The sequence below is a fragment of the Geotrypetes seraphini genome, chromosome 5 (assembly GCF_902459505.1).
Source record: "Geotrypetes seraphini chromosome 5, aGeoSer1.1, whole genome shotgun sequence".
In the NCBI taxonomy this organism is placed as follows: Eukaryota; Metazoa; Chordata; class Amphibia; order Gymnophiona; family Dermophiidae; genus Geotrypetes; species Geotrypetes seraphini.
In genome coordinates this window covers 125590791-125612189 of record NC_047088.1, presented here as the reverse complement: position 1 = coordinate 125612189, position 21399 = coordinate 125590791, and the positions used below count along the sequence as shown (strand labels likewise).

Below are 21399 nucleotides of genomic sequence, written 5' to 3'. Positions count from 1 at the left end.
TTTTAAATAAAGACTGTCATTGGTTGAAAAGACATCCCCCTTTGCTTTTTCTTGTTGTTCAAATCATCCAGATCATCATCCATTGTACAATCCTTAGCCGTTGATCTTTTTGGACCCCTTAAAATACTATTCTAGAATGTTGCCTGAGTAAGACCTGGCCTTCAGTTTCTTATATTTTTAAGTTTTTAGTTATATTTAGTTTTATTTTGTTGGTTTCTACTTTATTTTGTTCCTTTCATCTACCGTATTCATAGTTTTACAGGGTTCTGTACTTTATTCTTTTAATTTTCACTCGGGTGAGTCAGAAAACATCTTGGATAGTAGGAGTTTGACAGTTATAGAATCACAGCATAACTGTCTATTAACCTAAAGGCCTGGAATGGTTAATTTTCAGCAGAGGCCCTTCCTACCTGCGTGCGGTGACTGGAGATCGCTGCGGGGAGATCGTTGTTGGAGGCGGGACCACTGGAGGCATGGTTAAGCACTGCTGATTGTTGCCTAGGATAGACCAGAGTCTGCACTCTCATTGGGGAGGGGCTGGTGGTGTTTCTGGATCCGTGGAGTGGGGCCATGCCATAGACTCCTCCCAGATGTCCACCGATGGAGGCAGAGTGCTGTATTCTTCGGGAGCTGCTCATGAGCGGTCACCAAGAGCAGTGCGGCCTGGCGCTGGATTGTTCTATCTCTGTGCATCTTCTGCCTGAAAACGATGAGTCGGGGCTACAGCAGCTAGAAAGCCTGAGCTGATATCTGTCCCTTCTGGACTTTTGCCGTTGGGATTATTTAAAATATGCTGAGGCAACAGAGCTGCTTCAGGAAATTGGACTTCTGTCAGACTTATTTGATTTTTTTTTCCCAGCTAATGAATTATTTAAAATTTTATTCCATTGTTTTTACCCTATTGTTTTTATTTTATTAATTGAATTTCCCTGAATTCTATTGTTTAATGGTTCCTCCCTTCTACTCCTTTTTACATATTACTTTAATTCATTTAGGTATCATTTACATCTATGGTGCTCCTATCTATAAAGTTAGGAATTTCTACGAAATATTCTACATGCTTCTCTCCTCTCCACTCCTTCCTGCCCTCTTCTAACCCCTTCCTCTGTAATGTAGCCTAGAGCTTATACAGGTATGTGCGATGCACAAATGGAAGAAATAAAATAAATAAAATCATACTTTTTAATTCCACTTTTTAAAAAAAATTGGAATCCTTAAAACATCTAATTTTTGATTGCCCATTGGTCCAGAGGTATTGGAAAAAAATTTGGAACACCTTTTGTAATTTACTTCACATCTCATATTTTATAGAAAAGTATCTGTTTCAATAACATTCTTTTGGAACAGGATTGTTTATTTTTAGACTTACTCCTTACCATAGCTTTGAAAATCATTTGTGTTGTTGTAAGGATTTAAAGTCAATTAAGGCTTACAGTTTTTCTCTTCCAGGAACAGTGTCTTTCACTGTATCGGCCCCTGGGAGTGGAACAACCTTCCAGGATATATTCGCCATCAACAAAATTTACAAAACTTTAGGAAAATGCTGAAAAGACACCTGTAAGATGAAATATAGGGTCTGAGTTTGGCTGCGGGGAAGGAGTGATGACTGTTGTGTGCTGGTCATGGAGTCTTCAAATGGACTGGTCTGTTTTATTTGGCATAATGATGTTTGTTATTGAGGCATCTTGTATGCCTTATGCAATTTTACATTTTGATGTATGTTAGGGTTGGCCAGTTTATTGACCTTAAATGATGTTTGCTGTTGATGCGACATGTATGTCATATGTAATTTGATTTTTATATGTATGTACTGTATGTAATTTGTTATAGTGCATTCTTGATGTGATTTGTACAAGAAATGTTATATCTAATTTTGTATGTTAATATGTAACTCACCCTGGATAAGGGCGGGAAATAAATACTGTATTTTCCTGCATATAGGCCGCCCCTCTGCTTAGGCTGCACCCATGTATAGGCTGTAGAAAAGTGCAGCCTATGTTTAGAATATAAGCTGCCTCATGGTATTTAACCATGGCTTACCTTCTGGTACCTCCCCTGCCTTTTACTTTCATCCCCCCCACCCCCGGTACCTTTTCAGGGAGCCCCCTTGCTGGCGAGCGGCTTGGGTCTCCAGCAGTGCAGGGTAGTCGCGATCTCTTTGGCATCCAGCCTATCCCCGCACCGCCCACTGAATGGCCAACGTCAGCTCCCGCGAGACTTGTGAGAACTGACCTCAGCCACTCAGCAAGCGGTGCGGGGGCAGGCCAGATGTCAAAAAGATCACGGCTGCCCTGCACCGTTGGAGACCTGAGCCGCGCGCCAGGGAGTGGGCTTCCTAAAAAGGTACCAGGGGTGGGGGGGATGATTTAAAAGTTTTATACAGGCCGCCCCATACACGGGTTTGTAAAACCCATGTATAGGCCGCGGCCTATATATGGGGAAATACGGTAAATAAACAATTAGATCCCAATAAATGGTGGAATACATAAAAATCTAAAGGTATCAAAAAATGTTATTATTCAATGGCCTGCCCTAAAGCAACATTTATCTTTACATACTTAAATATTTTTTTTTCCATATAGCATTTCCCATGCAACTTCCCATTTAATATTGTTGGATATTTCAACTACAGTACTCCCCTCGAACACGAGCCATTGATCACAGACTGCTAGACGGTGCTCGCAGCCTTCCCTCTGCCAGGCTCCTCCTTATGATGCAACTTCATTTCATTGTGAAAAAAGTAAGTTGCATCATAAGGAGGAGTCCGGCAGAGTGAAGGCTGTGAGCACAGACAAGCAGCTCTTTGTAGAGATCGGCTCAATCTGCCAGGTGTGTGCCAGCGGCAGGGAGGGAGGGAAGCTGGCTGCAGCTGCCAGACTCACGAGCAAGGGGGGTGGGCTAGATCCGCCAGACCCATGGGTAGGTTGGAGCCGCCGAACACGCAATGGTGGGATATCGGGGAGCTGTGGTGGATGGGGTTCTTCGCAGGGACAAACCTTTTCATCGCTCAGCAGAGCAGTGAAAAGGTTTGTCCCTATGCTTTCTGTGAACAGATATTGATTTCATCTGTTCCTGAAGTTTTACTGCGGTTACCTGCAGTTTGCTGCGGGAACGGGTCACCGTGTAATTCTCTAGCTTGCACTGCAATTTTTTTGTTTTTATTTTCTGGTTTTGCACTAATAAAAATATTTCAAGTTAAAGAATAGTTGTTAAAACTTATGACAAAGATGTCTGGTCTTTGTAGATTGGCTCGCCAGAATCACACAAATTTTTAATCTCTGTTTATATTTGAATCAACCTTTTTTTTTCTACTTTTTGAGGGAAAAGGGTCCCCTCAGTTTATATTCAGATCAGTTTATATTCGCATATATATAGTACTCTTTTTCTATGGAACATTTATCAGAAAATGATATAAATTTAAGAATCTAAGAAGCTAAAAATAGAAAAAAGGCTGTCTCTAACTTTCTGAATTAAGAAAACTTTCATCAAAGGATTTGGCTAAGATTCTACATATGGGTTTCTGAAGTACTATTTGCCTTATTAGTACAAGAGTTAAAAGCAAATAAAACAGATCCAATACTTAAGTATCACATTGTAAGTAAAAGCTGCTTCCATAATCTGAATGATCAATTTAACTGTTTACCTCATATTCCTTCTGTGCCTCCAGCAGAAGGGCTCCAGGTGCCATTGATGCAATTTTAAAGATCTCTTCAGTGGCCCCTGTAAAAGAAACAGAAACAAGCACTATAATCTTCTAAAAATATATCTATGATAGTGACCAAAAATCCTAGAGGCTGTGATAGGCCCTTACCATTCAGGGCAAGATTCTCAAAAGTTTAACGCCGTCGGTTTAGCGGTGGATTATCAAAAGAGATTATCTCCATCTTTAGCAAGGTTTCTAGCAGTCTCAGACACTGACATGTAAATGGGTTCTTCAACATTGAAATGAGCTCTTCGGTGGATTCTTAAAAAATGCCAAGCCATTTTCAAAAAGCAGCGTCGGCTTTTGGTGACAAAAAAAAGCAACTGCTCCAGGGGTGCCGGTCAGTGTCAGAGACTGCTAGAAAGCCCTGTGTTGTGATGCAGCAGGAAAGATGTCCATTCTCTCCACTGAATAACACTTCTTCCTTGCAGTGGCGGCAAACACAACACCCCCCTCTGCATCAGGAGAGATGCCCACTCTCTCCTGTTACCCTAAAATCCTCACCGCGACCAGCCATTGCAACAGGGGAGATGCCCACTGTCTCCTGCTGCACTAAAATCCCCGCCGTGACCTGACCGCCCCCCTGCAGCAGGAGAGATGCCCACTTTCTCCTGCTGTACAAAAATCCCCACTGTGACCCCACTGCCCCCAACACACACAGAAGGAGAGATGCCCACTCTCTCCTACTGCACTAAAATCCCCGATGCGACCACCCTGCCACAACCTGACCGCCCCCTTCAGCGGGAGATATGTCCACTCTCCCCCGCTTTCAAGTGCAGGGCAGACGTCTATGTTAAGGACGTGGACGTAACATGGGCGAGGTGATGGGCAGGCACTACTCAGATGCTACTTAGGCGGCAGACCGCATCTAAATATCGTCTATAATGTAGGCGTAAGAAACGCTGGTCGAACGTGGATTTTGCTTCATTTCAATGCAGTTTCAACTTTTATAATTCCCGCTCCCTTTTAGACGCGAGATAGACGTCCGTTGTGCTTTTGCAGCAATAATTCCAATAGCGAGTTTGAATAGGTATTTTTCATCCTTTCTCTGTCCTAATAAATTTATTGACACTATATCAATAGAACACATTATATTGCATAGATAACAAAGTACATTTCTGCCCAAACAATAATATAATTTACACATTGCACCACCTTTTTGGCATTCCTGTTTAAAAACAACCCCCTTTTTTTCTCAACAAACAGCACTGCAATCGGCTCTTTTTTGAAAGCAAATAAAGAACAGGAAACACATATCATTATTGCACACATTACTTCATTTCTCAGCACTTAAAAAGAGAATAAACAGATACACACCTTAACATTCATCTTCCCTCATTGCAAAATGGAGCTCTTCAGCTGCACAAAGCTGACATCATTGTGACATCATCAAGTTGCACCTTCAAGGTAGTATGCCACAATTAAAAGATGCGCTGGGTGTAGAACTCACAACCTCTGTACGACTAGCACAGTATATTTACCCATAGAGCTACAGCATCTTCTACTTAGGTTCGTCTCACCACCCTTTCATGTCATACTTGACTGATCTGCCTATGTATAATCTCATTAGATATTATGTCACAATAAACACAAAGAAAGCATTTCTGGCTCATCACGTTAATGCGCCTGGTCCAACCTCTCAAGCTCACCGGTTCAAATCCCACCATCATTCATTTTAATAAGGTCCTAACAGCTTACTATTAGCTCTTATAACAGGGTATACATGGTGGATTTTGCCATATTTATGCACACATTTCCCTTTCCAGGCAAGCTTATTTTCTCCTTACCATAGCAAGGACATTCTAAGCTGTCATGGGGGAACATTTCTTCTGACAGCAAGATGGCATTTGTGGCTCACCTGGTTAATGTGCTCTATTACGCCTTGCTCATCTTCTCACGCTTCCCGGTTCAAAACCCACCCTCAGCATACCTCTTTTTCACAGCTTCCTATTAGCTCTCAAAGTGGTGTGTATATATATATATAGACTTTGCTGTTTTTCATGGTTAGGGTTAGGATGTTATGCTGCAGGAGTGTGTGTTGGGGTGGGGGAGGGGGTCTAGGATGACAGAGAACAGGCTGTTGAGAATTGCTGCAGATCATTTTAAATAAGTTTAAGCAAAGGAATGCCTAAAGATTTGGAAGGTTTTCTGGTAGAAAAACAAATATCAAATATGTAAATGACGTCGATCGTTAAGCGCAAAGAATGCCGCTTTTCCGCATATGATGCCTAAACGGAACAGATTACTTACAGTCATACATTCATTAGTACAATGCTTAGAATGAAGATTAGCGTGTGAGCATGGTCTGGGTTTGACATTAGAAAAATGGAGCTTGCCTTTGATCAAAACAGCACTTTTGGACTCCACCTCACATGTATTCAACCATACTTGGGAATATGGGTTTGGGGGTCAGTGAAAGCAGCGCTTTAAACCATTGAGCTACCACTCTTTTGTCTCAGCCTGCTGTGAGATGATAGCAAAGCTGATTTTACCTTAGCAGTTCACTAAGGTATGATATGACAAGGGAGCCAGAGACACTGGAGCGAAAGGTGCTGTAGCTCAGTGAGTAAAAGCGCTGTACCGATCTTCCGGGGGTTGTGGGTTCAACTCCTGCCCTGTCTTTTACTTGTGGCTTTCTACCTTCCAGGTGCACCTTGATGATGTTTTCCACTTCTTATAGGAGTTGATTATAACATTACTGTACAACTTTCTCTGTTACAGAAAAATAAACTTTCCCTCCTTCCATGCTAAGAATTTGAGTTCAACTCATCTTAAACATGGCATACTTTGTTAGTTTTTATAATGTTAAAATATACAATTCTGAAATCATGAAGAAAAAATATATAAAACAACAGAATTAACTGCCTATAAGAAGCGGTATAAGCAAATAAAAATTGCTATTGTACGGTTTGTTATCTAGCACCTTCAAGGAATTATGCCACAATTAAAAGATAGGCTGGGTGTAGAACTCACAACTTCTATACGACTAGCACAGGAGTTTAACCCATAGACCTACAGCAGCTTCTGCTTAGATGGATTTCACCACCCTTTCATATCATTCCTGACTGAGCTGCCTATGTATCATCTCATTAACTATCATGTCACAATAAGCACAAAGAAAGCATTTCTGGTTCACCAGGTTAATGCGCCGTGTCCATCTTCTCAAGCACCCTGGTTCAAATCCCATCCTCACCTTTCATTTGCTCTCATCTACAAGCCATTCTAGTAGGAATGTGTTTCTAGTAGGAATGTGTTTCTTTTGATAGGCATTGACCAACAGCTATGAGTTAAATCAAACTTCAGAGGGCTTGGACAGGTGTTGAAGAATGACACATGTGGTGAGATGGATCCTACACAGATTAGTATTGGTAAATGCAGTTTGGCTTGACAGGTAGGGGGGGATGTTGGGGTGGGGGAGGGTGTTCAGCATGAGAGAGAACAGGTTGCATTAAAAATTTGACAATGGCTGCAGATAAAAGCTGAAGCAAAATATTTATATGTAAAGGCATGGCTAAAGAGTTACCAGGTGTCCTGGCTGAGAAATGAATATAATCTATTTGCTAACCTTACTCAAGACTTGAACCCCTGATATATGGAAGATAAAAAGCAGTGCCTTAAAGCACAGAGCTATAGAAGGAACTTTGTTTAGAACATAGAGCTTCGTATCAAAGCTTAGAGATGTGAAAGAAATGATTACAACGTCACTACAGCTGTATTTGGCAACACGACATCCAATGCACGTCCAATTACATTTGAATTATTTCGGCGGGAGATTGTAACGGTTCCTATAACATCAGACGCTAATTAGGCGTGCTGAGTATATAGAAAGCTTTGGCACAGCCATTTTTCCTATTTATGACCCCCCATGTGAGTTGGTACTTGTGGTGTTCCGTTTCCTCAATGATGAAACTTTGTGCTATGACTTGCCTGTTCTCCTTTGTACTCCCTTCTGCCTTTGCCACTCCTCCCCACCCCCATTATCTATATTTCTTTTGTCTATGGATTTTTCTGGGTGTTGGTGTGAGGGATTGTTGAGGACTGATTACGTCTGATTCGTTCAATCTCTACATTTTTAGACCCTAAATCTGTTAATATATTAATCCATTCCATGATTATAGCTAAAATCGATTATTGTAACTCCCTTCTAATCAACATAACACAAAAAGAAAAAAAGACGGCTTCAGATAATCCAAAATACGGCAATAAAACTTATTCATAAAGTGAAAAAAATATGATCATGTTACACCACTAATGCTTAAATCACACTGGCTTCCTATTTCCCACCGTATTAACTTTAAGATATTATTTTTAGTATTCAAAGTTCTAACCTTCAATGAACCACAATTTATGACAAGAATGATTATTCCTTACAATGCCCCTCGCTCTCTTCGATCATCTTCTTTAAATTTACTAACGGTTCCCTCTTTGAAAATCGTGGGCACAAGAAGAAGTGACATGTTTTCTGTTATGGCTCCTAAATTGTGGAATTCATTGCCACATTATATCAGAAATGAAAAAGATCTTACCTCTTTTAAAAAATTTTTGAAAACTTTTTTGTTTCAAGACGCTTTTAATATTTAATATGTCTTATTTTGGACCCTTCATACTTTGTTACAAATATTAACCCCTTTCCCTCCCTCTCGTGTTTTCCTTTTTATGTAATTTTCAATATAAAATGAATTGTAACTTTTCCCCCCTTTCCCTCTTTGATCATGTCTGTCTTTAATCTGACTGCAAAATTGTTAGTCGGTTTATTTATTTTGTATGTTGTCTTTTATACCCAATTATCTGTGGGACCACTAACTAGTGGCTTTTTAAGTTGTTCATCGCTTAGAAAGTTTGTATAAGTGATTCATCAAATGGTAATAAAACTTGAAACTTGACTTAGGTTTTGTGTTAAGTGTGGAGGGGAATCAATTGTTAGGGAAAAGAAGGGGCCAGGCCAGGTTACACACAGATGCCCAAGCCCACCACTCTCCCTGCTTTCATAATGTCATGGTCTGCCCCCACCTCTATTTTCCATATCAACAGAGTACACCAAAAAGAAAGAGCAGAGGGGGGCCTACAACTTTCAATTAATTCCAAGTGGAATAAATGGGAACCTGTATTTAAACATGGGAAATATGTCATCAACCAAGGCAGCTATTGCACCAAATGGGATAGATATTAATGAGATTCTTAAGTTGAATGCAGGAGAGGTGTCTAGAAATGGCCAGACTTGGGGGAGGGTGGAGAGAGACTGAGAGATATGCTGGATAGTGGTCTGGAATGAGAAAAGATAAAAGCAAGAGATGGAGGATGTCATAGAGGCAAGGAGAGACTAGGGATGCAAGGGTATTTGCAAACAGAAAGGGTGAAAGGTTGACACTAGGGATGGAAGGAGGTTAGGGAGAAACACTAGGTATTGAGGTGGAAAGGAGAAATGGCATGTAGGTTCCAGTCCCCCCCCCCTCCTCATTGGTATGCATCAAGGAGAATAACAAAAGAGAGGGACAGATGTTGAAGCATAGGGAGCTAGGTGTGAAAGGTGGGATAAGAAGATTGTAAGGGATAGCCCTAATGAGCATGCATGAGAGACCATCATCTAATGGAGGTGTCAGCCATCAAATCTACCACCATGCATATCCATTGGGGGTATCCTCAAAACCTAACTGGCCTAGTGGTCATTCATGACACTGTTGGGACATACCTCTGTAAACCATATGATACAGCAATGTAGCTCCGTGAAGCACCTAACAAATAAAATATATGCAGAAACACAAACACACTGTCAGCTATATATGTTTCATTTATATGATTGATTTTATTGTAAAACATCAATCCATTGGCTTGCCGTTGTACATGATAGATGGAAAAATGCATAATACAGGGTGCAAATAGATGGCACAGGTTGCACCTCGGTGAAGTGAGGCAAATGTCCAGGGTGCAAATAGATGGCACAGGTTGCACTTGGAGTGGTGAATGAAGGTAGCAACATGGCTCCTGGAGAGCTACAGATCCTTGGAAGGTTGTAATAGTTAATATCCAACTATGATATCCTCGATGGGAGTTGAAGCTGATGAAGATTGGCACTCAGGCCAGGAGGCTATCTGGATGAAAGATCTGCAGTGACTGAACCGTGATATAGAGGCTGTGGCGTGTACATGCAGAGGAGGTCCAGCGGAGCCACAGGGTCCATGTGGCATTACTGGCCTGGGAGTGTTCAGAGGATATAGTGGATCCTAATGGGGGCCCTTTCCTTTTCCCTTTCCCCGGCCACAGCCTCGACCCCGGGCACGGGTGGCCGGGGGGAACCCCGCCTGGTGGGGGCCTGGCTGGAGGTCTGGGAGGTGGCTTGAGGTCCAGGATCCCCAGGGGAGTCAGTCTGGGTGATGAGCTGGGGGAGAAGGTGTCTAAGAATGCCACACATGTCCTCCAGAGCACGGCGCGTCCCAGCCTGCTCCTCTAGTATGGCAGCCTGCTGGGCTCGTGTCGCAGCCTGCTCTGCTACCAGGGAGGCCAAGTGCTGGTTCATGGTTTGGGCCTCCCTGGCGAGGACATGTGTGGATTCCTTTATCTCGGCCACCTCCCTAATGAGCAAGCCCTGTCTATGGTGGATGTGGTCCCCAACCTCCACCAATAGACGGGCGTGCTCATCAGGGGGGGCCTTCAGCTCATCACCCTGATGGAAATCCTCCTCCCCCAGGGCTCTGACCTCACCCACCTCTTCTTCCCCCTCCAACTCTTCCCCCTCCTCTGCTGCCCTGCTGTCATCGTGGGGATGAAGAGGGGGCGCCAGTGCAGGTTGCATATCACTGTTCTGAGGAGGGGTGGCGCACGATGGGCCAGCCACTTCTTCCTCCTCCTCATCCCCTTCATCCCTATCAGCAGCAGAAGGAGGATGGGACGCCTCTGCAAAAAGACAAGAAAATACACATTGGTATTAGTTGAAAGCGGTAACATCTGAGAACATCATTTGGATTGCATCACAGGTCACAATACTGTACATCTTTGCATCTGGTCATTTACAAGGTATTATGCAGGCTAACATATGGAACATTAGCAACTTATTCCACATGTTAGGCTGCCAAGAATATCAAAACAGGCAATGGCTTTTATTGTATTACTATGAATTGCATTGGTTGTATAGTACTGTTGTAGTTTAGAAAAAATATAAAATATGAGTTAAAACACCAACAAGTCAATGGCTTCTATGTAAAGTGTTTCTTACCTTGGTGCCCCAGGGAAATATTAATGGCTCCCACAACAGGTGCTATTCCAGGACCCACTATGTCCATCACCTCACTCTCCAGGACAGTCAGTTGGAGGTTGCCACAAGGACCCTGCGTATCGATTTGTTCTTGCTTCCGCCGGACCTCTCTCCGCAGGGCACGCCACCGTTTTTTCAAAGCCTCTATATCATGGCCCTGATGGTGTGCTGAATCTATATCACTGCAGATCCTTCTCCAGATAGCATGCTGGCCTTCTGTCCCAATCCTATCAGCTTCCCTCCCAAAGAGGGAATCATAGTTGGCCCCGACTTGGGCCACAAGGATCTGCAACTCTCCAGGCAAAAAATTTGATTTCCGTTTTGGAGCCATGTTGCAAGGCTTTTCAGGCTACTTACAGAACACGTTCAAACACACACCCATAGGACACCCAATGAGGTGTGTTGGGCATGGTTAGGAAGCGGGACAAGCGTCCGCCCCGAATGGCGCACTATAGGCATAGAGAACGTTTTCCCGCCAAAACCTACTGATGTCAGACGCTATATAGGCGTGCATGGGTATAAGAAGGTCCAGGTGAGCAGTGTTTTCTTTCTATTCTGTCCTATTGCTTATGCAGACGTTTGAGACTTTACTCTGTCTTAGTCTTTTACATTTTCTTTCCTATCTCTGCCTCCCATTTCGCTCTATTCCACAGAACCATTAACAAGCTACATGTCATTCTAATATGTTGTTTTATCTTTTCTAGAAGCAGCTTGCTAGCAGCTCAGATAGTAAGTCAAGGTGAGAATGATAATTTGTAAGCTACTTAGGTGGCCTTATGATAGAACCAAAAAAAAAAAACCAACCAGAAAGAACTGACTTCTCTTTATGGACTTTCATTGTGTGTTATTGTTTATAATAGTTATTCTATTTCTGATATCTCCTACTCTACATTCCACAGGGCTGACAAAAATGAGTGATAACACATTTAAGTCAAGGTGTGTTTGTTGTAAGAGCACCCATGCTGTTAGAAATTCTGGTGGCAGAAAAATGGATATGTAAGTAAAATGTATGTGTTCACACATCTGAGAGGGTTTACTCATAGAGCTAAAGTTCATTCTTTGTAGAATCAAATTACAGCCAAGTTAAAATCAGTTGAGGAATGGTTCTGTGTACTAACTCATTGATAAGAATAGGTCAGGTGTGTTGTGTGTGTGTATGTGGGGGGGGGGGGACACTGCCATTCAGTGGACATCCAATCAGTGTACATGGTTCAGGTGGAAAACTCCTAATGAGTGCCTAATGGGTTAGGCATCTTTATTATCAAAAGGTGTCAGCTGTAGCTGCCTTTTTTTTAATAAGGAGTTCAAAGGTATGTTAGCACTTCTGTTACTTCTAGGTGTGTGTTGGAGACTGTGATGTGACATTCTTCCACAACTTCAGTGTTTAATTTTGGAAACATAGGTCTTTGTTACATGTTTCTCTCTATTCTTCATTTCAGGTTGACTATGCTCATCACCCCAGTGTGTTTGCCAGAGGCCAGAAGAGCAGCTCAGCACACCAGCTTGCACCTGGCCAAACAGTTGTAGGTGAGAATGATATATGGTAACCTTTATTTGCTTACTCTTCTATTCTTCACTTGAGTCACTCTTCTGATGAGTGAAATAAATGTTCACAAAACTAACATGTTTCACACTTCTATTCTCTTCACACAGGTGTCCTTGATGACGTTCAGGAACAATAGTAAATTGATAACATTGGCCTTATAGAACACCATGGCACACATTCCTGCTGTTATATGCACACAAACATTGTTTTAAGTTAATCTATTCCCCCACATGAGCTCTAAATAGGTGCTGAACTTTATGTAATAGATCTTTAGCGGTGGAGGATTACAAGTGATATTAACCCACACCATCAGCGAGTTAAGGCTGTTGCTTTAACAACTATACCACGGTGACATCTAAGCAGCTCAACATAAATGAGGTTAACACATTGCTTCAGGGAAGGGAAGACAGATATGGACCTTGGGGGTTGAACCCCCTGTTTGTGAACCTTGTGTAAACCAGCTTCTCCTCTTTTCTGTTTTCAGGTGTCCTGGACAGGCAACTGTAGTTCTTCCTGCGGTATTGTCAGATCAAGTTTTGTATTACTAAGAACAGTGCAGCTGTGAGCATCTTTGTGGTTTCCACACCTGCTTAACCAAAATAGTACAGGCTGTTTTTTGGTATTTGTTTTGGGTGTAGTTACCATACAGCTCAAGAACCAGGAGGATAGATTGAGGAATCTGGCCTTTACTTCCATCGCCTTCAGTGAAAGGAAGAAAAACCCACATGTCTCATTTGGATTCTCCTGGTGTGGAGCCAACTCTTACTAGCAGTAGTCCTATTTCTCAACAACAAATCTACCACAGTGACTTATATTCTCTTCCTTATGTAGCCATTTACTTTGGAACAGGGAGTGGCTTACTTTGCACATCATAGCTGAGATGTCATCATCTACCTACAGTTGCATATACCGTTACACTCGCTTGCTTCTTTCCTAGATTCTGCAATGATTCTACATCAGAGTGGCTAGCAGGTAATAGAATGACAGCCCCCAATAAAGATTGTCAAACATTCTATATGTCACCTTGATGTTATATTGAAAAGGGCCCATTCAGCAATCCCTCCTGAACCCCTATCTACCTTGGACTCTGTCCACTAAACTGAAGATGCTACAAGGCTAAAACCACACAGGAAAGTTTAAAGCAAGTATGAACAAATTTTTTTATTAAAATATATTTAACTTTTTTAAACTTAAACTTTTTTAAAAACAACTATTTACATACACATAACGCAGGGAAAGAGGGTGGGTGCCCCCCAAGAGCAGCTTGAGCTACCTCAGGCGAGGGGGGCGGAAGAGGTGCAGTCATGGAGAGGGTTCACGGCTGCTGGAACCATGCCCTCTTTCGGCTACCAGCCGAAAGAGGGCATGTTCCAGCCTCTCCACGCACCCTCTCAACAACTGCACCTCCTCCAAGAGGGCAGAGAAGGGGTCCATCTGCCTGACCGCCCCCTCCTGAGGCTGGTCGGGCTGCTCCTTGGGGGGGACAGCAAGGAAAGGGGATGGGATGGGATTAGGAACAGGAAGGGCAGGAGAGTGAGGGGAAGGGCTATGGCTGGGGGAAGGGGAAGGTCCAACAGGGGCAAGCGGTGGGGGTCCTGGAGGTAGTGGTGGTGCAGGTGGTGGTGGTGCAGGCGGCGGTGGTCCAGGGGGTAGCGGTGGTGCAGGTGGTGGTGGTGCAGGCGGCGGTGGTCCAGGGGGTAGTGTTGGTGCAGGTGGTGGTGGTGCAGGTGGTGGTGGTGCAGGCGGCGGTGGTCCAGGGGTTAGCGGTGGTGCAGGTAGTGGTGGTGCAGGCGGCGGTGGTCCAGGGGGTAGCGGTGGTGCAGGTGATGGTGGTGCAGGCGGCAGTGGTCCAGGGGGTAGCGGTGGTGCAGGTGGTGGTGGTGCAGGCAGTGGTGGTCCAGGAGGTAGCGGTGGTACAGGTGACGGTGGTCCAGGGGGTAGTGTTGGTGCAGGTGGTGTGGGTGGTCCTGAAGGCTGCCAAGGGGAATCATCCCCCTCCTCCTCCCCCTTCTCCTCCTCCTCTCCTTCTTCTTCTTCCCCCTCCTCTTCCTCCTCCTCCGCAGAGGACCAGGGTGGGGCTCCCTCCATGAGCTGCGGTACCACTTCCTGAGGGGGTGCCTGCGCTACTGCTTGACAAGAGGAAAATAGGATACAGTCAGATATGTCCACAACACTTTTGAACATAACATTCTTTACTACTTTATTTTCTTCAAATGCTAATAACAGGATGCAAAGCACCTACTCCACTGTAAACATCAAAATGTAGCGTAAGTAAGTGAGGCAAGTAGAACACCATAAAGCCATTGTGACATACCAGAGGAGGGTGGCTGTTATGATATCACAATAGCAGCTTTACTGCAGATTTTATGATTAAGAATGGTTTACAGCTACTCAAGCATTTTCATCTATTTATTCTGGTAGGTGATCACGAAGAACCACACGCTGGACTCATTACTCACCAGCTTCAGTGAGCAATTCCTCCCTCACCCCCTCAAGGAAGGCCCGCTCCTCAGCAGCCGACCCCGTTTCCTGAGATCCTCAACCTGGATAATAGAGAGAGAGAAAGAAAGGAGAGGGAGGGATATGATGAGTGCCATATAGCACTGTGGCACAACATGTTTACTTAAGTATTGACCTCTATAAGCACAAAAAAATGGAGTACGCTGGCCTCCAAGAGCTCCTATCGGCTTTGCTGCCTGCCTCCACCCCCTTCTGCCATATGTTTTACATGAATGTATTCACGTACTCCAGCATTTTCCCCTTTCTGTGCTGGAGGCCTCGCTATCTCTCTACTGTACCTGGGACAATGGGGGGGGGGGGGGTGAAGTGACATGGCCAGCATCATAAGGAGGAGTGTGGGATTGAACTCACAACCCCAGGGTGCTGAGGCTGTAGCCTATCAGCACTGCCCCACATTACAGTTTGCATGACTTTATTAATCTAGTCAAGCAATATTTCCTGTCCTGGTGAGCTTACAATCATGTAGCAGGGGCAATAAAATAGTTTGGTCAGAAGGAGCAGCGTGGCTTTAAACCCCTGACGTCAGGGTACTGACGCTGTCACTTTAAAAGTTAAGCCAATATCTCCCTAGACCTGCAGATTGATACATACATATGGGAAAGGAAAGTTGTAGGTACTTGAAATTACATAGGAGCACTTTAATATAATTTGTTTTCCTTTGGCAAAGTTGATTTCAAGATGTGTCCATTACAAATGCCATGCTGGTGACCCTAAAATTACTTGTGTGCATATGAATGGGATAGATGTGCTATAGGACCTGAATTTGTCATTTGAAAGCCTACTACTGCTCCTTTGGGAAGTGCTTTAATTTTAGTATTCAAAGTAAAAGATCTATTATGCACAATTGTAGTTTTAAAAAGGAATCAAGATTTACCCAAAAAAGCATGACCAATTTGATTGAGACAGGTTTCCATCATCATTACTTTTTACATGATTATTTGTGAGGGCCTGATTTGGAATACTTACTTCCCTGGGACAGGACGCTCTTCTATTATACCGCCAGGTCAGGCGGGTCCAGGATTCCCTGAACTGCAGGTATGTCCTGTGATGTCCAGGCCATCACAAAATAATGGTGCTCGTGCATCAAAAACAGCCTGGCCAGGAATTTGCTATCAGCAGTGCTGAAGTTGGGCAGTCTCCTGGCAGCCATTTTAGGAGAAATAACTGTGTATGAAGAACGGGCGATTCTATGACATCACAACGCAAAAAAAACGCGATGACGTTTTTTGTGCTGCTTGGACGTGCTTGCAGCGTCCGCTCTGCACTACATGAACTCTGTAGATTACATACTATACCACGCCGAAATCGCTGTTATAAAAACAAGTATAGCAGAACGCTTAGAAGCTTACCATGTAAACCTGATGGGACTTCACCTCCCCCCATGTATTTAAGTTCACACAATCTACATTTGAACAAACACAATGACAAGTTATAAATGAAATAAATGAAGATTGGGAAGTAATAGGCATAATCTCAGGAGGTTCACATATTTTAGCTTAGCTAACTAAGGCACTTTTGTGCACCAGCTCTCATAAGTGTAGGGAATTCCAGAGCCAGGTCAAGTTTTCAGGATATCCACAATAAACATGCATGAGATGGATTGGCATGCACTGCCTCCTTGCATGTTTATTGTGGATGTGCTGAAAACCTGACCTGGCTCTGGCTGTGGAGGACTGGAATTTCTTATCCCCTGGTCTAGAATATGAACATTACTATCAGTACATACTGCTTGGCTTTAGAATTGTGGTACGGGTGAGGGGTTTCAAAACGTGACACAATAGGCTGCTTCAATAATCTAAGAATGGCTGCTGATAATTAAAGCTCAACCCAAACAGTATGCATGTTTGTTTGGGTGGGTGGGTGGGTGCAAAAAAAAGAATATTATGTCTTTGGTAACCTTAGTCAGCACTTGAACCCCTGACCTTTGGAAGATATATGCAGTGCTTTTAAGCACTGAGCTATGTTGGGGATTTGGGAATGGGAGTCTCCAGAAATGGCTTTAGGTACAAGCTTTGATAAGGGGCAATAATTGCAAGTATCTACAGGTGTATTTTATCACACAACACCCAATGAACGTCCAAGCAGATTTCAAAGTTCTAACGGCTTCTATGACGTCAGACGCTACTTCGGCGGCCATAGTATATAAGGAGCTCTAAAAAACAGCATTATTTTGTCTCCTTTAGACTCCTGTGCGTTCGTGCTTCTGGTGCTTGATTTGTGATATTGTGACTTTGTGCTGTGATCTTATTGTTTCTCCTTTCCCCCATCTTCTTCCATTTGTTGTGTACCTGTCAGTTGGTGTCTTTGGTCTGGTGTTGGTTTGAGAGATGGCTGACTACTTTGAATTTGTCTTACTTGTGGTGGCCCGTGATAGATTGCTTCACAGAGGAAGGGGTCCGGCCCCGGCCAGCTTAGAGGCAGAGGAAGGGGTCCGGCCCTGGCCCTGGGGCGTGGCCAGGTTAGAGGCAGAGGCCCAGACCGACGCCGACGACGGGCCCCTGGGGTATATAGGCCCAGGGCGAACTTCCTTGATATGACAGATGAGCGGTGTATTGGTCTCTTTAGATTTAATCGGGAGACCATAGTTCATCTCTGTGAGCAACTGCAGGTGGATTTGGAGCGCACCACTCTTAGGGGTGACGGATGTGTGTGCCATGGAGGTGACGGATGTGTGTGCCAGCTTCCCAGGGTCCTGCCACGACGCTTATATCCTGGCCCACTCCGGCCTAGGTGGCAGGTTCCAGAGGGGAGAAATCCACGGTGGATGGCTGGTTGGCGAGTTAACGTACTACTGCAGATAAAGCTTTGCTACATTAACCGCCTTTCTCACATTTTACCACAGGGTCATGCAGAACAATGGACAACAAATATGTGCCCCTTTTCTAATATTGTTTCTCCTTGCAGGTGATTGTGCTTATCCCCTGAGGACATGGTTGATGACCCCAATTGTGCATCCCCAACAGCCGGAGGAGGAGCGATATAACCGGGCCCTGAACACCACAAGGACCATCGTGGAACGTGCATTTGGGTTGCTCAAGTCCCGCTTTAGATGTCTACACCGCTCAGGAGGGCAAGTGCTCTAAAGGCCCGACAAGGTGTCCAAGATGTTTGTTGCCTGCTGCATGCTACATAACCTAGCGCTGAGAAGACGGATGCCAGACCCTCCTGAGCCGGTCCAAGAAAGTGACGATGACGAGGACATCCAACCTAGACGCAGACCTCTACCTGAGCAAGAGGAGGGCAGGTGGTCAGGGACAACCTAATAAGAGCCCATTTCTTGGGATAATGGTGAGTATATTTATGTGAACCCCAAACAGCTTCTCTCTCTCTGTCTGTCTCATGTGACTGAATGTGATCATGCCTCTTTCTCTAGGCAGCAGTTGAAGCTCAGATGTCCCTGACCACCAAAGCAAGAAGTTATTGGTAGCAGCTCAAGTATTAAAGGTAGAATAATAGGTAAGAATCAAATATAGCTATCTTTGTTTTTGGCCTCATTCACTATGTTGCTCCTGTATATCATTCCATTAGCAGGCTTTATGATGAATTGCCCACATGTCAAATAGCTAACAGCTTTCATACTCTTGTTGCAGGTTGGATGTCCAAGACTTTCATCGTCACCATACAAGGGCATCGTAATGTGCTTCTTGATGGCCTGGTAAGAGCTAGCAGTTTAGGACCTCATGGTTTTTTGTTTTACCAACAACAAATCGTAAATCAACACATGCTGGTGTTAAGTTAGCATATGTGTTGATTGAACACCCCCTTAGTTTTAGGTATAAATGACATCTATAGTAGAAGCTCAGAGAAAGCCGATTGGATGACTTATACTGCTAAAATGTTAAACTATGGCTATCAGAGGCCTATATGCTGCTCAGCTTTCCACTTCTTGTAGGAGTTAATGATGGTATTGGTCTACAAGTTTCTGTGTAGCATAAGACTATAGCACCCTCCTCCTTCTTCATGCTGGTACTTCAAGTTCAACTGAAGCTATAGGGTAACTGTAGGTGAGGTGGGGGACTTCTCCAATGTATTAACATGCTTCCCCTCTTTGCAGGTGTTCGGGCCCAGCTGACCTCCTCCTCCTGTGGCTAGCATCTCATCGTGAAGCTGTTCCTGTGATACGGGCGGATCCTGTGACGTATTACTGATAATTGTGCATAAGTAGGTATGAGACATTTGTGCTCACTTCTACTAACCTTCAACATTCCAAACAGTGTGTGTAGGTTCCTAGTAGGGAGTTGCGCGGGGACAGAAATCCCACCCGTCCCCGCCAAAATCCCACCCGTCCCCGTGAGGAATCCCACCCGTCCCTACCCGTCCCCGTGAGGAATCCCTACGACCCCGCGAGGAATCCCCTCCGTCCCCACCCGTCCCCGCGAGGAATCACCTCCGTCACCACCCTTCCCTATAAACTTCAGAAATAGTTATTTTATTTAATTATGCTACTGAATTAAAGGCTCTGGTAAAGACCCCTTTACAAATAAGCAAAGAGACTTTATTAATTTGGAAATATTAATTGGGAAGAATACATACTTTGTAAATGGGTTTCTACCAGAACCTCTAATGTAAATATAAAATATAAATACTCAGCTGATGAGAACCCACAAACTGTCAGCTGAGGACTTCCTTTGCAGTTGGCCGGGGGCCCCTTTTGCCAAGCTTGGCAGGCAGCAGTAGCGTCCCTGAGTCACAGATGCTGTCACCTCAGTGGCTCATGGATGCTGTCAGCGACTGCTGCGCTTGGTGGAGGGGAGTTCTGGCTATCTCTAGAGGAGGTCCTCTGCTGGCGGTGCTTGGGGATCCCCACCAGTCACAGCAAGGGTCAACAAGTACTTCAACACTGTAGAAATAAAACCAGAAATGCATTTCCTTTTTTTTTTTTTGAACACAAAACAAAGACATCTGCCATATACATTTCCCAAAGCTAACATATTTTAGTCAATAAATTCCGTTTTTTACCTTTGTTGTCTGGAGACTTATTTTTCCATAAAGTTGGTCCCAGTTTCTTTTTCCGCTTTCCCATCTTCTGTAAATTCTTCTGTTGCTGTCCATTGGTTCCCCCTATCATGGTCCAGCATTTATCTCTTTCTCATCTTTCGTGCCTGCCCACCAGCCAAATGCCCAACATTTCTCCTTCTATCACCCCTCTCCAGTACTATGCCACATCTCTCCCTCCATTCCCTTTACCACTGTCCAATATTCCTCCCTCTTGCATCTCTTTCAATCTGTCCCATTGTTCCCTTGCCACATTTCTCACTCTCATCTTTTTCTTCCCTATCATATTCTGTACCTTCCTCCCTACGACCAAAAATTCTCCTCTTTCTTCCATTTGCCGTGTATACACAACCATCTCTCTTTCCCGCTCATTGACACACCCACACCCAATTCTCTCTTTCTATTCCCTCCCCCACCTCAGCATCTCTTTCCCTCCCTTCCTCTCTCCCCAGTTCATGACTTCTGTGTCCAAAAATGCACTCCCTTCCACCACTTCATTTGAGTCCAGATAACAGCAGGGGTTGGAGGCAGCCTGCAGCACGCCATATGTAGCCGACCCAGAAGTCTTCCCCCGAAGTTAGAGCTGACATCGGAGAGAAGGCTTTGCATCAGTCTGGCGGCGGCTGAGGTTTCAGGTGGGAGGGGGTAGATACTGGATGTAAGAGGTGAGAGGAGACAGATAGAAAGGGGGAGGGATCAGACACACTGGATGAAAGGGGAAAGATAAGACAAGCTGGAATGCCTGGGGAGAGAGAAAAAGACAGATGATGGATGGAAAGAAAAGGAGAGGGGAGGAAGACATTGAATGGAAAGGAGGAGAGGGGGAGGATAGAGATGGAAGGGAGGAAAGAGAAAGATGGAGCAGACACTGAATAGAAGGGGGAGAAAGAGAAATGAAGCAGATGCTGGGCTGAAAGTGGGGAAAGATGGGCAGATGCTGGATGGAAGTGGGAGAAAGAAGGGTTGATGATGGATGGTATGACAGAGGGGGCAGAAAGGAGGAAGAGAGGAGACAGATAAGATGCTGGGCAGAAGCAGCAGACAGAGGGGCAGATGCTGGATGGAAAGAGGGGGAGGGGCAGATGCTGGATGGAAAGGGACCTCACGTCAGCATCTGAATGGCCGTGCAAGTCTACATGGGTCCAAATGGTGCCACACACTGCTAGACCCCCCCCCCCAGTCCATTGTGCTTTCTAGAAGCCAGTATTGTGGTGCAGCCTGGTCCCTTCTTGGTTTTCTCCCCCTAGAATGGGACAGACTGTGCTTTTGCCGGCAGAGGCAGAGTGGTGAGCCTGCACGATGGCGCAAACTAGCCCCCCTACCCACCCCACCCCACCCCACAAGTGTCCTCCACCCAGAACAGGACCGAACCTGGGTTCCCAGTGG

General features: G+C 44.5%; 1 protein-coding gene across 3 annotated transcripts in view; it reads right to left on the bottom strand.

Annotated features, from left to right (window-relative positions):
- The window catches only part of VPS16 (VPS16 core subunit of CORVET and HOPS complexes), a 1150777-nt gene that overhangs the window by 590049 nt on the left and 539329 nt on the right, over nt 1-21399 (bottom strand). For all 3 annotated transcript variants that reach the window (XM_033944752.1, XM_033944754.1, XM_033944753.1), the window contains one exon: nt 3644-3720. In XM_033944752.1, coding sequence (XP_033800643.1) covers nt 3644-3720 — 77 coding nt within the window. The remainder of the gene's footprint in view (nt 1-3643; nt 3721-21399) is intronic.